Raw genomic sequence first — 16,250 nt, 5'->3', positions numbered from 1 at the left:
TCCATCGAATCTTTACCGAAAACTTGAAAACTTCACAACACAAAACTTAACAGAAAACTCGTAAGCTCCGTTAGTATAAGAAAATAAATTACCACTTTTGGTACTGTTGTGAACTCATTCCAAATTCATATTGGTGTAATATCTATTGTATTCCAACTTCTGTATGGTTTATAAACTCTTTTACTAGCCATAGATTCATCAAAATAAGTAAACAACACATGAAAAACAGAATCTGTCAAAAACAGAACAGTCTGTAGTCATCTGTAACTAACACAAACTTCTGGAACCTCAAAAATTCTAAAATAAATTTCTGGACGTGAGGAATTTATCTATTAACCATCTGCAAAAAGAATTAACTAAATATTACTTTCCAAATAAAAATGTCAGCAGTTCTCGTGAGCGCTAAAGTTTCTGCTTTTTACAGCAAGATCAACAAGACTTTCCCCAAGTCTTCCCAAAGGTTCTACTTGGCACAAACACTAATTAAAAGCATAAAACCACATCTAAACAGATGATAGATGAATTATTTCGAACAAGAACACAAATAAAATTGGGTTTTCTCCCAACAAGCGCTATCGTTTAACGCCCCTAGCTAGGCATGATGATTTCAATGATGCTCACATAAAAGATAAGAATTGAAACATAAAGAGAACATCATGAAGAATATAATTAGCACATTTAATCCTAACACACTTCCTATGCATAGGGATTTTGTGAGCAAACAATTGACGGGAACAATAATCAACTAGCATAGGAAAGCAAAACAAGCATAACTTCATGATTTTAAGCGCATAGAGAGGAAACTTGATATTATTGCAATTCCTACAAGCATATGTTCCTCCCTCATAATAATTTTCAGTAGCATCATGAATGAATTCAATAATATAACTATCACATAAAGCATTCTTTTCATGATCTACAAGCATAGAAATTTTATTACTCTCCACACAAGCAAAATTCTTGTCATGAATAATAGTGGGAGCAAACTCAACAAAATAATTATCATGTGAGGCATAATCCAATTGAAAACAAAAATCATGATGACAAGTTTCATGGATATCATTATTCTTTATAGCATACAAGTCATCACAATAATCATCATAGATAGCAACTTTGTTCTCATAATCAATTGGAACCTCTTCTGAAATAGTGGATTCATCACAAAATAAAGTCATGACCTCTCCAAATCCACTTTCATCAATATAATCATCATAAATAGGAGGCATGCTTTCATCATAATAAATTTGCTCATCAAAACTTGGGGTACAAAAAATATCATCTTCATCAAACATAGCTTCCCCAAGCTTGTGGCTTTGCATATCATTAGCATCATGGATATTCAAGGAATTCATACTAACAACATTGCAATCATGCTCATCATTCAAACATTCTAATGCATTCCTCCTCTAGCACTTGAGCACAATTATCGGAATCCTTATTTTCATGATAGATATTAAAAAGATGAAGCATATGAGGTATCCTTAGTTCCATGTTTCTTTGTAATTTTCTTTTATAAACTAAACTAGTGCTAAAACAAGAAAGAAAAAGATTCGATTGCAAGATCTAAAGATATACCTTCAAGCGCTAACCTCCCCGGCAACGGCGCCAGAAAAGAGCTTGATGTCTACTACACAACCTTCTTCTTGTAGACGTTGTTGGGCCTCCAAGTGCATGTAGGACAGTAGAAAATTTCCCTCAAGTGGATGACCTAAGGTTTATCAAACCGTAGGAGGCGTAGGATGAAGATGGTCTCTCTCAAACAACCCTGCAACCAAATAACAAAGAGTCTCTTGTGTCCCCAACACACCCAATACAATGGTAAATTGTGTATGTGCACTAGTTCGGCGAAGAGATGGTGATACAAGTGCAATATGGATGATAGATATAGGTTTTTGTAATCTGAAAATATAAAACAGCAAGGTAACTAATGATAAAAGTGAGCACAAACGGTATTGCAATGCATTGAAACAAGGCCTAGGGTTCATACTTTCACTAGGGCAAGTTCTCTCAACAATAATAACATAATTCAATCATATAACTATCCCTCAACATGTAACAACGAGTCACTCCAAAGTCACTAATAGCGGAGAACAAACAAAGAGATTATGGTAGGGTACGAAACCACCTCAAAGTTATCCTTTCTGATCGATCTATTCAAGAGTCCGTAGTAAAGTAACATGAAGCTATTCTTTCCGTGCAATCTATCATAGAGTTCGTACTAGAATAACACCTTAAGACACAAATCAACCAAAACCCTAATGTCACCTAGATACTCCAATGTCACCTCAAGTATCTGTGGGTATGATTATACGATATGCATCACACAATCTCAGATTCATCTATTCAAACCAACACAAAGTACTTCAAAGAGTGCCCCAAATATTCTACCGGAGAGTCAAGACAAAAATGTGTGCCAACCCCTATGCATAGGTTCATGGGCGGAACCCGCAAGTTTATCACCAAAACATGTATCAAGTGGATCATGTGATATCCCATTGTCACCACAGATAAGCACGACAAGACATACATCAAGTGTTCTCAAATCCTTAAAGACTCAATCCGATAAGATAACTTCAAAGGGAAAACTCAATCTATTACAAGGGAGTAGAGGGGGAGAAACATCATAAGATCCAACTATAATAGCAAAGCTCGCGATACATCAAGATCGTACCACCTCAAGAACACGAGAGAGAGAAAGAGAGATCAAAGACATAGCTACTGGTACATACCCTCAGCCCTGAGGGAGAACTACTCCCTCCTCGTCATGGAGAGCGCCGGGATGATGAAGATGGCCACTGGTGAGGGTTCCCCCCCTCCGGCAAGGTGCCAGAACGGGTCTAGATTGGTTTTTTGTGGCTACGGAGGCTTCTGGCGGCGGAACTCCCGATCTATTCTGCTCCCCGATGGTTTTAGGATATATTGGTATATATAGGAGGAAGAAATACGTCAGGGGGCCACAAGGGGCCCACGAGGGTGGACGGCGCGCCCAGGGGGTGGGCGCGCCCCCCTGCCTCGTGCCTTCCTTGTTGCTTCCCTTATGTACACCCCAAGTCTTCTGGATTGCTTCCGTTCCAAAAATAAGTTCCGTGAAGTTTCGGGTCAATTGGACTCTGTTTGATTTTCCTTTTCTGCGATACTCTAAAACAAGGAAAAAACAGAAACTGACACTGGGCTCTAGGTTAATAGGTTAGTCCCAAAAATCATATAAAACATCCAAGGTTGATAATATAATAGCATGGAACAATCAAAAATTATAGATATGTTGGAGACGTATGAGTCTACATAGTTCTCGAACCCGTAGGGTCCGCACGCTTAACTTTCGATGACGATTTGTATTATGAGTTATGTGATTTGATGACCGAAGTTTATTCGGAGTCCCGGATGAGATCGGCGACATGACGAGGAGCCTCGAAATGGTTGAGAGGTAAAGATCGATATATTGAAAGGATATATTCGGACATTGGAAAGGTTCCGAGTGATTCGGGTATTTTTGAGTACCGGAGAGTTACGAGAATTTGCCCGGAGAAGTATTGGGCCTTATTGGGCCATATGGGAATAGAGGAGGTGGGCCAAAGGGGAGGAGGCAAGCGCCCCCCATGGGTCCGAATTGGACTAGGGGAAAGCCCCCCCTTGCCCTTTCCTACTCCCTCTCTCTTTCCCTCTTTCTTCTCTCCTACTATGGAAAGGAAAAGGGAAATCCTACTAGGACTTGGGAGTCCTAGTAGGACTCCCCACACTTGGCGTGCCCCCTCTAGGGCCGGCCTCCTCCTCCTCCCTCCTTTATATACGTGGGCAGGGGACACCCCAAAGGCACAACAGACAATCTCTTAGCCGTGTGCGGTGCCCCCCCTCCATAGTTACACACCTCGGTCATATCGTTGCAGTGCTTAGGCGAAGCCCTGCGCTGGTAGCTTCATCATCACCTTCACCACGCCATCGTGCTGACGAAACTCTCCTCCGACCTCAACTGGATCTAGAGTTCATGGGACGTCATCGAGCTGAATGTGTGCAGATCGCGGAGGTTCCGTATCTTTGGTGATAGGATCGGTCGGGTCGTGAAGACGTACGACTACATCAACCGCGTTGTCATAACGCTTTCGCTTACGGTCTACGAGGGTACGTGGACAACACTCTTCCCTCTTGTTGCTATGCATCACCTAGATGGATCTTGCATGTGCGTAGGAAATTTTTGAAATTACTGTGTTCTCCAACATCTAGGGCATATCTCAAACACTGTCAACCATACAACTCATCCAACATTCTTGTTGGCGATGGTACCTCGCTTGCAGTGACACACTCTGGCCGCGCCCACATTCCCACTGCCACCACTCCCCTTTCTCTGACCAACGTTCTAGTCTCTCCATACCTCATCAAAAATCTCATCTCCATAAAGAAACTAGCTCGTGATAATCCTGTTAATGTAGAGTTTGATGATTTTGGTTTCTTTGTCAAGGATCAAAGGACGAAGCAGGTGATCCTCCAATGTAACTCTGCCGACGATGAACTCTACCCCATGTCTGTGCCACCCCCTCACCATGCGCTTGCTGCGGTCACCACAGACACCTGGCATCGACGCCTTGGGCACCCCAGCCACGACACCTTCTCTAGCGTGCTCCGTTCATCCTCCATCGCCGCTCACGATACTCTGTCACCTTTCTGCCAAGCGTGTCAACTAGGAAATCATGTTAGGTTTCCTTTCAGTAGCTCGGATCATGTGTCATATTTCCCTTTTCAACTTGTGCATTGTGATGTATGGACCTCTCATGTAATCAGTGTATCGGGATGTCAATACTACCTTGTGCTTTTAAATGATTACAGTCACTTAGCGTGGACATTTCCTCTATGACACAAATCTGAAGTGCTTGCCACTATTAAACACTTTCATGCATTCATCCGCTGCCGGTTCAACCTCAACCCGCTCACCATCCAGAGTGATAATGGTCATGAATTCGACAATGACCCCGCTGGTGCCTTCTTCGCCTCGGAGGGCATCCAACTGCGTATGTCCTGCCCCTACCTCACCTCAAAACGGCCGGGCCAAGAGCATACTCCGCACCCTAAACAACATTACATGCTCTCTTCTCACTCATGCATCCATGCCGTACACATTCTGGGTCGAAGCCCTTATCACAGCCACCTTCCTACTCAATCGCCGCCTGTATAGTGCTCGCCATAGCCAAACACCCTTCTATCTACTCTACGGCGTCCAACTTGAGTACTCCACCCTATGCGTGTTCGGCTGTCTATGCTACCCCAACCTCACCGCCACCAGTGCTCACAAACTTGCTCTGTGATCCCATCCATGTGTTTTTCTTGGATACTCGCTGGACCACAAATGATACCTCTGTCTCAACCGTGACACTGGCTGGGTGATCATCTCTCGGCATGTGGTGTTTGATGAGCACACCTTTCCCTTTGCGCCACACCACGGCGATGACCATCCCCCGCCGGTAGATGAATACCACCCCACACCGTTCCACCCTCACGTCCCACGTCGGGCACGGACTTCCCATCCTAGCGCTGCTGCTACTGCTACCCCTACCGCATCGACCACCCAGCCTGTTGCGGCCGCTACCCCACCCGCTTCAGCTTTCCCCGATTCCGCTGTCGTGGCAGCAAACTCACCGCCCAAACCGGCTACCATGGCAGCCGGTTCCCCCGAGCGACCACCCTCTACTCCCCCCCCCCCGCAGCACACCTATCCACACCATCGGCTGCAGCAACCAATTCACCTCCTTCTCCACCTCCCGAGTCGTCTCGCCATCCAGACCATAGGCTTATCCCAACACACATCTGGTCACGCGTGGGCAACTCAGAAAATTTCGTCCAAACCCTAAATACACCAATGCCAACCTCGCCACCACATCCACACCCTCTATCTCCCTGGTACCCAAGTATGTGCATGTTGCATTGCGAGATCCCCATTGGCTAACAGCGATGCAGCAGGAGTACATGTCTCTCATGGCGAACCAGACATGGACACTCGTGCCCTGGCCCGCCAACGCCAACATTGTCACCGGCAAGTGGCTCTTCCGTCACAAGTTCAAGGCGGACGGAGCTCTGGAGTGGTACAAGGCACGTTGGGTGGTCCGCGGCTTCTTGCGGCGCCCCGGTGTGTACTTCGACAAGACGTTATCGCGGTGGTCAAGTCCACCATGATCCGGGTTGTGCTCTCCATCGCCGCTGCTTGGGACTGGCTTGTCCACCAGATGGATGTGAACAACACATTCCTCCAGGGGTTCCTCATCGAACGGGTCTACTGCCAACAGCCAGCAGGTTTCGTCGATGCTCACCACCCCAGCCATGTGTGCCTCCTGGACAGATCACTGTATGGCCTGAAGCAGGCACCGCGGGCATGGTTTGACCGCTTCGCCGCCTTCCTCCGCTCCATCGGCTTCGTGGCGGCGCGCTCGGACCCCTTCTTGTTTGTTCTCCATCGCGACGCAGGGGTGGCATACTTGCTTTTGTACATCGACGACATCGTTCTTACGCCTCCTCGACATGCCTGCTCCAACACGTACAGCGCCAGCTCCTCTTCGAGTTCTCCATGAAGGACATGGGCCCGTTGCAGTACTTCTTGGGCATCCACATCACGCGCGACAAGGCCGGCTTCTTTCTCTGGTAGGCCAAGTACGCTGATGAGCTCTTGGATAGGGCGAACATGTCTACCTGCAAGCCGGTGAGCACACCAGTCGCAACAAGCTCTCCAACGACGTCGGGCCACCCGTCGCCGATCCCTCCGACTACCGCAGCATTGTGGGGGCGCTTCAGTACCTGACGATGACCAAACCAGATCTGTCATACGCAGTACAGCAAGCATACATGTCCATGCACGATCCGCGTGACCAGCCCCTCGTGTTGGTGAAGCGTATCCTGCGGTATGTTCGCGGCTCGTCGACACATGGTCTCCACATCCGTCACTCGTCCTCCCTCGACCTCGTCGCCTACTCTGACGCCGCCTGGTCTGGCTGCCCGGACATGGCCGCTTGACATCTGGCTATGATGCCTTCCTCGGCGACTCGCTCATCTCCTGGTCGTCTAAGCGACAACCCACCATCTCTAGGTCCAGTGCGGAGGCGGAGTGCCGTGCGGTTGCCAACGTCGTCGCTGAGTATTGCTGGCTCTGTCAACTACTCGGTGAGCTCTGTACGCCCCTGTCCAAGTCCGCTATGGTGTATTGCGACAGCATCTCCTCGGTATATATGGTGGCCAATCCAGTCCACCATCTACGCACGAAGCACATCGAGCTCGACATTCACTTCGTGCACGAGAAGGTTGGTTTAGGGCAGCTGCGTGTTCTCCATGTCCCGACGATGCAACAGTTCGCCGATGTAATGACCAAAGGTCTCCGTCTCTAGTGTTTCAAGAGTTTCGGTCCAGCTTGTGCATCCGCCCTCCGGACAGTTAAACTGCAGCGGGGTGTCAGCCGAAACTGTCTTGACCTCTCTCGTAGGATTGACCAGGGCGTGCTCTAGGCACAACCCCCACCAACCTGGCCCACGTCGCCCATGTAACCTGCGCTCTGCATGCGCGTGTAACCCGATATATTGATGATCAACACGAGGGGAGCACCCAAGATGCTTTACTCTAATCTTCTTCTCGCTCACAGATTCGAACTCCATTGAAGCCGGTGACAGTGAGATAGACGCACGCTTCCAACCTTTCCGCTGTTGTACGAAAGCGATTGATTCTTATATGGAAAAATAAAATTTATCGTCCTATCTCGAGAATAATTGTTTGACCTCGACATGCACATGCAAGTTGCCATGTAGTGCCGTCCCTACGATCAGTTGATGCTGGATTAGTACCTTTCAAAATAGCCCGAGCTAATTCACGGACCAGCGTATACAGTAATACGGTTGCTTCAAAGTGTGAGATAACAATAAAATATAGACCGAGTGGTGCTCGATTCGCAAAATTTAAAGGGGAAAAAATTGAGCGAGTTATCCAGGCAGGCAAGTCTGGTTAACCGGCACATGGCTAGCAACAGCACGCACCGTGGTGGAGTAGTATGGCACGTAACGGTAGCAGCAATATTCGGTCCACGTCCTGAGTCCACGAAATTTCCGCTAATGCGTCGACTCGGAGGGATCCGGACTGACCCATGCACAGCCTACACCCGTGACGTGCACAGCAACATGTCTCTGCGCTCTTATAATATTCCAGAAAATACGATATACTATACGATAACTAACACATGCGATCGTTCAGGGGAGCGCGCGTGCTGATCAGCAGTTAGCGTCGCGCCAAGCCGGTGCCCATGCCGGAGCGAGCGATCACTGGTCAACCAAATCCGGCTGCGGCTGCAGAGAGTCCGGCCGAGAACTCTGTAGTGGCATTTCGTACGTACGTGAGTGAGTGATAGCAATCGCGCGCCCGCCACGCGCCAGCGCATGCAGGCGCAGGCCGGCTTCCACGAGCTCCGGCAGCTAGAGCACTATAAATAGGGCGCCACCCTATGCATCTCGCCTCATCGAGCTCGATCACATCAAAAGAGTTGTCTAGTCACATCGACCAAAGCCGGAGACAGCAATGGCCGCCTTCACCACCGGGTCGGCGGCCTTCGTCGGGCTCGCCGTCGTGCTCTGTGCCCTCGCCGGCGCGGCGAACGCGCAGCAGCTCTCGCCCAGCTTCTACTCCACGTCGTGTCCCAACCTGGCGTCCATCGTGCGGGCGGGGATGACCTCCGCCGTGCAGACGGAGAGGCGGATGGGCGCCTCCATCCTTCGCCTCTTCTTCCACGACTGCTTCGTCAATGTGAGCAACACCGTTCCTCCCTATCATTTGCTTTGCTTTTTGCTAGCTGCTGATTTTACGCAGTAGTAAGTACTGACATTTGTGATGTGTCGGTAGGGGTGTGACGGCTCGATTCTGCTTGACGACACGTCGACGTTCACCGGCGAGAAGAACGCCGGGCCGAACGCCAACTCGGCCCGCGGCTTCGAGGTGATCGACGCCATCAAGACTCAGGTGGAGGCTGCGTGCAGGGCCACCGTCTCCTGCGCCGACATCCTCGCGCTCGCCGCCCGTGACGGAGTCAACCTGGTGAGTCCCCGCGCGCGACCAGCTTCAACGGTCGCCGACCCGTACTACAAAACACGACACGTTCAGCACTTACTTGCCAGCCATGGCTGACTCGGCCGAACTGTCGCATGCATGCAGCTGGGAGGCCCGAACTGGAGCGTGCCGCTGGGGCGCAAGGACGCGCGCACGGCGAGCCAGAGCGCGGCCAACGCGAACCTCCCGGGGCCCGGCTCCAGCCTCGCCACGCTCATCGCCATGTTCGGCAACAAGAACCTGTCGCCGCGGGACATGACGGCGCTCTCCGGCGCGCACACCGTCGGGCGGGCGCAGTGCCAGTTCTTCCGCAGCCGCATCTACAACGAGACCAACATCAACGCCAGCTTCGCGGCGCTGCGGCAGGGGACGTGCCCGCGGTCCGGCGGCGACACCAACCTCGCGCCCTTCGACGTGCAGACCGCCGACGGGTTCGACAACGCCTACTACCAGAACCTGGTCGGGCAGCGCGGCCTCCTGCACTCGGACCAGGAGCTCTTCAACGGCGGGTCGCAGGACGCGCTGGTGCAGCAGTACAGCAGCAGCCCCAGCCAGTTCTCCGCCGACTTCGTCACGGCCATGCTCAAGATGGGCGGCCTGCTGCCGTCCTCCGGGACGCAGACGGAGGTCAGGCTGAACTGCAGGAGGCCCAACTAATAAAGAGTACACGTAACAAGTGTGCTAAATAATGATCGATGCCTTGGAAAACCAGGCATTGGTCAGGTTCACGTATGTATGGATGTATGTAATGAAGAACACCGAACGTACACACGCTCGTTTGCTCAACCCGGGGTGAACGTGTAAACTACAAAGAATCAAAATGTACGTTGGTCATAAAAGTGTATCATCATCATCAATACAGAACAATGGGATGGTACATCATAATTAAAGAAAACGATCTCTATTGATGATGATGGTGTTCACTAATCACTACTATGGTTGCTGATTGATTGGCTTGTTTGTAAGCACAGCTCACATTATGGGTACATAGATGAGATGTATTCCATACTTCTTGCTTGTAGCACGATCGACCCGACCATAGTCGACATCTATGCTGCAAAACAATCGATATGTTAGCGTAAATGCCTAGGAGACGGCAGAGGGGCGGGTGAGGAAGCAGGAGGAGGGCCGATGGGGCGGGTGATCAGGGGCGGAGCCAGGGGGGACGAGCAGGGGCCTGCCCCCCCCCCCCCCCCCCCCAAACGATAGACAGTTTTAGACAATTTTAATAGGATTGACGAGTAATTATCAATGAGATTAGACCAATATACGTACTCGGCCCCCCCTATACTCGAATCCTGGCTCCACCACTGCGGGTGATGGGAACAAATCATGAGTGGGATAAGCTTTGAGTGGGGGAGCCTCGCTGGAGCATGTCAACGGTGACCCTGGAATGTGCCCGGTACATCGTCCACCCAATCTTTTTAAGCCGAAACCGTAGAACAATAGTTTTACGGTATTTTCCATTAATAACGCAAAGAGTATAAAATATTTACAAAGAAAAGAACAACAAAAGAGCACTAAAACTACTCATCCAATTCCTTGCCTAGGGAACATGAGGAAACTATCGTATTGATATCGTGTACTCTACAATCATCATAGATGTGTAGTGGTCCATTCCTTGAATCTTTTCAAATATTTTGCTTTGATTCTACTCCCTCCGTTCCACAATGTAGTGCTTCCTCTATCTCCATGCTTCAACTTTGACCGTAAATTTAACTATCAAGACCAATTGCGGCGGGGGCAAAAATTATATCAGTGAATTCGTATTCGAAAAAAGTTTTCAATTATATAATTTTTTCTCCCGTCGCAGTTGGTCTCGTCGGTTAAATTTATGGTCAAAATTGGACCTCGGGAAGCGCGGGTGCACTATATTTTGGAATGGAGGGAGTATGTTACATTAGAACCAAGTCTTCTTTGAGCCAAAATTTTCAGCAGTTAATACTCAGTGTCCAAACTCGCCAGCATCCTTGAATAATGATATCCAGAGCTATTTTCTTGGGAAGTGCAGAGTGTAGGATCATAATGTCATCAAAACTTGATATTCCTAGTTTTCTGTTTGGAGCAGTGCACTCCCAACATTCTTGAGCAAAGGTATAATCCCAGAAGAGATGTCTCAAAGTTTCTTCAGATTGCTCATTAAATTAGACACAGTTGTAGCTGTCTAGATGCATATGTTTCCTTCTCAGCAAGTTTCTGTTGTTAAGTCTGTCATGAAGTAGAATCCAAAAGAAAATCTTGTGTCTAAGTCTGTTGGAGGTCTTCGAGATCCATTTGAACAGGAAATTGCTTTCATTCTTGGGTCAAATAGCTTTATACATTTTAATTGAGGAGTAGTGTTGGCCTTGCCCCGTGCCCTTCCATTCATCATTTCTTTGATCACTCCAATGTGTATTGACAAGTCACCATACAAGTGTGTAAAAATATAAAAATAATTTAGCATGTCCCCATAACATAGACTTACTAGTATGACAAATAATCAAACGTAAACTTGAATAAAAACCTTAAGAAACAGAAATGATAAATTTAACACTGATCATGCTAATGGGCCAAATGTATGGCCCAATCTATAATGAGTACTATTCATAGCATGATTTTAGTTTCTGTTTCTAAAGTTGTAGGTCTAATTCAAATCTGAAATTTTGAGAAATAATATATGTATGTTTTGCGTACGTACTAAATTATTTTCCGATTTTTGAAACCATTGCAGAGCGAATTTAAGGTGATTGGTGGACCGGTAGCACCACATGGGTGGGTGCACCAGATGTTCGCTCAGAGGGCATGAGGTGGGGAAAAATATCTACCGGTGCACCGAACTCACATTGTGCTCTTCAAACGTTCAAAAAACTCTGAAAAAAATTAGCACACTCACACAAGACCAATATAGGTTGTCACAAAATTTCAAGTCAAAATTCAAAACATAACTCGAAAAACAAAAATGACAAATCCAACACTGAATAGTACAAATATAACTTGTGCTTTAGATTTGGCCCATTATTACACTGATGTCAAATTTGTCATTTTTGTATCTCAGGAAATATTTCAATTTTTATATAAAATTTTATGACATCATACATTGATGTTACGTGAACGTGCTAGATTTTTTTTTCAGATTTTAAAAAATAATTTACGGCATCCGGTGCACCGGTAGCACCAGAAGTGCGGGTGCACCAGATACATTCCCATGAGGTGGAGCCAACTTGTTGAAAAAGCATACTGGTGCTTGTAGTCTTTGCTACCCAGTGTCCACGTTCCTGCATGCAAATGGCTTTAAATATGCGGCCATGCAGTGTTGTTTCCGACCGAGTTGAAGCATACCAGAACTGGTCATCCCCATCAGGCAATCACAAGAAGGGAGAGTTGATACGGATCCTTAGATGCTCCTATAATACGAGCTTTTAGGAGCCGTTGGATTTAAGGCTTACAACATTTTGCGACAAAAGACCTTTTGAAGTCTTAAAATTGCGAACAAGTACGACAAACTTTCAGAACCTACTAGGAGCCGTTGGATCTGAGATCCGACGGACCAGAAGCTCGTATCATGGTGAAGGAAATATGCCCTAGAGGCAATAATATCTCATCAAAACTTGATATTCCTAGTTTTCTGTTTGGAGCAGTGCACTCCCAGCATTCTTGAGCAAAGGTACAATCCCAGAGGAGATGTCTCAAAGTTTCTTCAGATTGCTCATTACAGTAGACACAGTTGTAGCTGTCCAGATGCATATGTTTCCTTCTCAGCAAGTTTCTGTTGTTAAGTCTGTCATGAAGTAGAAGCCAGAAGAAAATCTTGTGTCTAAGTCTGTTGGAGGTCTTCGAGATCCATTTGAACAGGAAATTGCTTTCATTCTTGGGTCAAATAGCTTTATGCATTTTAATTGAGGAGTAGTGTTGGCCTTGCCCCGTGCCCTTCCATTCATCATTTCTTTGATCACTCCGATGTGTATTGACAAGTCACGATACAAGTGTGTAAAAATATAAAAATAATTTAGCATGTCCCCATAACATATAACACCATATGACAAATAATCAAACTAAACTTGAATAACACCTTAAGAAACAGAAATGATAAATTTGACACTGATCATGCTAATGGGCCAAATGTATGGCCCAATCTAAAATGAGTAATATTCATGGCATGATTTTAGTTTTTGTTTCTGAAGTTGTAGGTCTAATTCAAACCTGAAATTTCGAGACATGATAGATGTATGTTTTACATACATACTAAGTTATCTTCAGATTTCTGAAACAATTGTAGAGCGAATTTTAGGCGATTGGTGCACCGATAGCACCACGTGGATGAGTGCACTAGATGTTCGCTCAGAGGGCATCAGGTGGAGCCAACTTCTTCAGAAAGCATAGTAGTACTTGTAATCGCTGCTACCCAGTGTCCACGATACCTGCATGCAAATGGCTTCAAAATGTGGCCATGCACATGCAGTGTTGTTTCCGACCGAGCTGAGGCATACCAGAACTGGTCATCCCCATCAGGCAATCACAAGAATAGTTGCAGCACCGAGCGCCGTACAGTGACGAAGAAGGCCGACCGGTTTGCCCCGGTGCGCGGTGCGGCAGCAGCAGCAGGTTGGTGCGATATCGAGTTGTGGAGCACGAAAGCACTCGCAGCAGGTCGGGCTGCACATGGATGCGCGTACTTACGAAAACGGTCTCTGGTGGCGGTGGCGGCCAGCGCGGAGACGCGTGCCCAGCCCATCCAAATTGCGTTTGTATCCATCTGAGCCAGTACAGAGCTAGGTACTAGTACGTACACAGCGGTACGCCTGGACCGATTTGTACTCCCTCCGGTCACTAGTAAGCATGCACGTGCAACGCACGTCTCAAACATAAACCAGGTGAGATTCACATAATATAAAAAAATAATTGTTTTTAAAAATATAAATCAAACGGATACGCAATGTTTGATGTCGCTCAAATTGTATTTTCAAAAGTGAGACACAATAGTGGTTATGTTGCTTCATAGAGTAATAGCAGGAAATTATTCTCACTTAAATAAAATTAGCAATTATTTATTAATGCGGTAATATAGACTTGTAGTGTAGTCTTCTCTTTGAGTGTAGCCAGGAAAAAATTATAAACTGACTTACGGTGCAATCATATTGTTCAACATGCTTAATTCTTGAATCTTATTTTATTCTACTAATCTGCGTAGCAAAATATATACTTGTACTAATTTGGCTAAAATTATATATATTTTTTGGTTGTGTGGATTGCCAAAATTATATAGCCACCTACTCTGGATAATAGGAAATAGAAGATGATATGTGACTACAACGACTTCTATATAAAACAAAGATGATTTACAAGAACTAATTGAAATGTAAAAGGGCTAAAAGAAATCCAATAATTATCATGACAGAAAGTATTTATCCGGTTTTGTATGTGTTTATGCGTTGGAAACCGTACTAATTACAATGCTGTAAGGCGCTCTGTGAGTACAGAAACTGAAATAAGTTAGGAAGAAAAATAAAGATGGAAGGAACAGTATTCCAGAGTATTTGTCAAGGTTAACCTTATCAAGCTTTCAGGTCAGCTTGTAAATTACAAAAAACATGATGAATCCTCAAATAAGAAAGAGCCAACAATTTGGAACATGCTACAAAACTGGTGAAGATAGAAAGCATTCATCCTCTTTTTCCTTGTCGTAAGGGGTAGCTTCAGCATACATTTGTAATAGTGTAATAGCTGATCCGGAAAAAGTTATTCATTATTATTATTGGAGGAAAGAGGCGCGCAGACAAAGAAAAATAGGCGGTGCAAATAAGGCCTTAAACAGTATGTCTTCAAGTTTGTTGACTGCAGATATGTTGAAACATTTGAAACTGCACAAGTATATAAGAATAAATATATGTGGCAAAATAGCGGTATATGGTTTCTCTGTCATGAAACAAAATAAATCCAACTGACGTGCATGATGGCGGCAGGAGGCTCGCGATTAGCTTCCTAATAGGATGGATGCGTCCGAGATAAGTTTTTTAATATGATGGATTTGTCTGAGATTAGTTTCCTAATAGGATGGATGCACTCTGATTTAGTTTCCTAGAATATGATGCACCCGTGATTATTAGTTTCCTAATTTCCCAGGCGTGGAGTTTCATATTTTCCTCCACGGTGGAGTACGGTCAGTCAATGTAAATTGCTAAGTGCACACAGAAAATAGTTTAGGTTAAGACTAACCATTAGATTGATTTTAGTGGGTCTAATCGTGCGGTGGTATTGAATCTGTGTACGCTTTGTGGGGTGTGCTTAAAGAAGTTCTTGTTTGATTGTTTAATAGTAGTATAGATTTTTACTCTGCACATTGAATTTGCTGAAAGTCAAACTTTGTTAAGTTTGACCAAATTTATATTAAAAATTATTAGCATCTATAGTATCTAATAAATATAATATGAAAATTTATTCCAAGATGAATCTAATGATATTGATGTTGTTATGTGAATGTCTATAATTTTTTATATAAACTTGGTCAAAGTTGGATGAGATTAATTTCGGACAAACCTAATATGCAGCGTAAAAATGACCGGAGGGAGTACTACTACTACGGTGCAATCAAGCATTCAAGCCCGGACAGATTTGTTCATCGGCCCTGTTTGGATCTATGAGTTAGAGTTAGTTTGTGCTAGTTTGGATTTAAAGCTCTAAAACATTCAAACATGAAGGCTTGTTTGAGTTAATTACATCTAACCCATCCAAAAAAGCTATTCAATCAAGAGGTGCTAATTGGAGCTAGTAACTCTAACCTCTAACGTACTGCTCACATACCGAAGCAAAGACCACTCACGTACTGCTCAGAGCAAAAGCCGGTGAAATCCAGAGCCAAGGCGCCGCTTTTCGCCATGTTCCAAACCTTCGCACACCACACGCAAAGACGGAAGGAAAGCGAGGGCAAAGCGACGATGCCCCCGGTCGCGCTCTGCCTTTGTTCCCCAAAGCAGAGGACCGACCCTACCCTACCCCCCGTAGCCGCTCCATCGCCGGTGCTGGACGCCACGCGCACCGTGGTGCGCCGCGCACAGAGGCAGCCTCTCAAGGCCACCATGCACTCTCGTCAACCGGCCAATCACCCAGCGCAGTGCGCCTCAAATCACGTTACGTGCGTTCAGATTATTGGCACAGTGCTCAGACGATCACGACGACCGGCAGCCCAGCCGAGCGCTATAAGTACACTGTTCTCCAGT

General features: G+C 46.2%; 1 protein-coding gene across 1 annotated transcript; it reads left to right on the top strand.

Annotated features, from left to right (window-relative positions):
* Positions 1-8,486: 8,486 nt before the first annotated feature.
* LOC123147953 (peroxidase P7) lies at positions 8,487-9,965 on the top strand. Its single transcript, XM_044567292.1, has 3 exons — positions 8,487-8,757; positions 8,854-9,045; positions 9,163-9,965. The coding sequence occupies exons 1-3, from the start codon at positions 8,533-8,535 to the stop codon at positions 9,712-9,714; spliced, it is 969 nt and encodes a 322-aa protein (XP_044423227.1). The 5' UTR covers positions 8,487-8,532; the 3' UTR covers positions 9,715-9,965.
* The last annotated feature ends 6,285 nt before the right edge of the window (positions 9,966-16,250 follow it).

Source organism: Triticum aestivum, chromosome 7A, assembly GCF_018294505.1.
Source record: "Triticum aestivum cultivar Chinese Spring chromosome 7A, IWGSC CS RefSeq v2.1, whole genome shotgun sequence".
In the NCBI taxonomy this organism is placed as follows: domain Eukaryota; kingdom Viridiplantae; phylum Streptophyta; class Magnoliopsida; order Poales; family Poaceae; genus Triticum; species Triticum aestivum.
The sequence above is the reverse complement of the archived record's forward strand: the minus strand, read 5'-3'. Positions and strand labels throughout refer to the sequence as shown.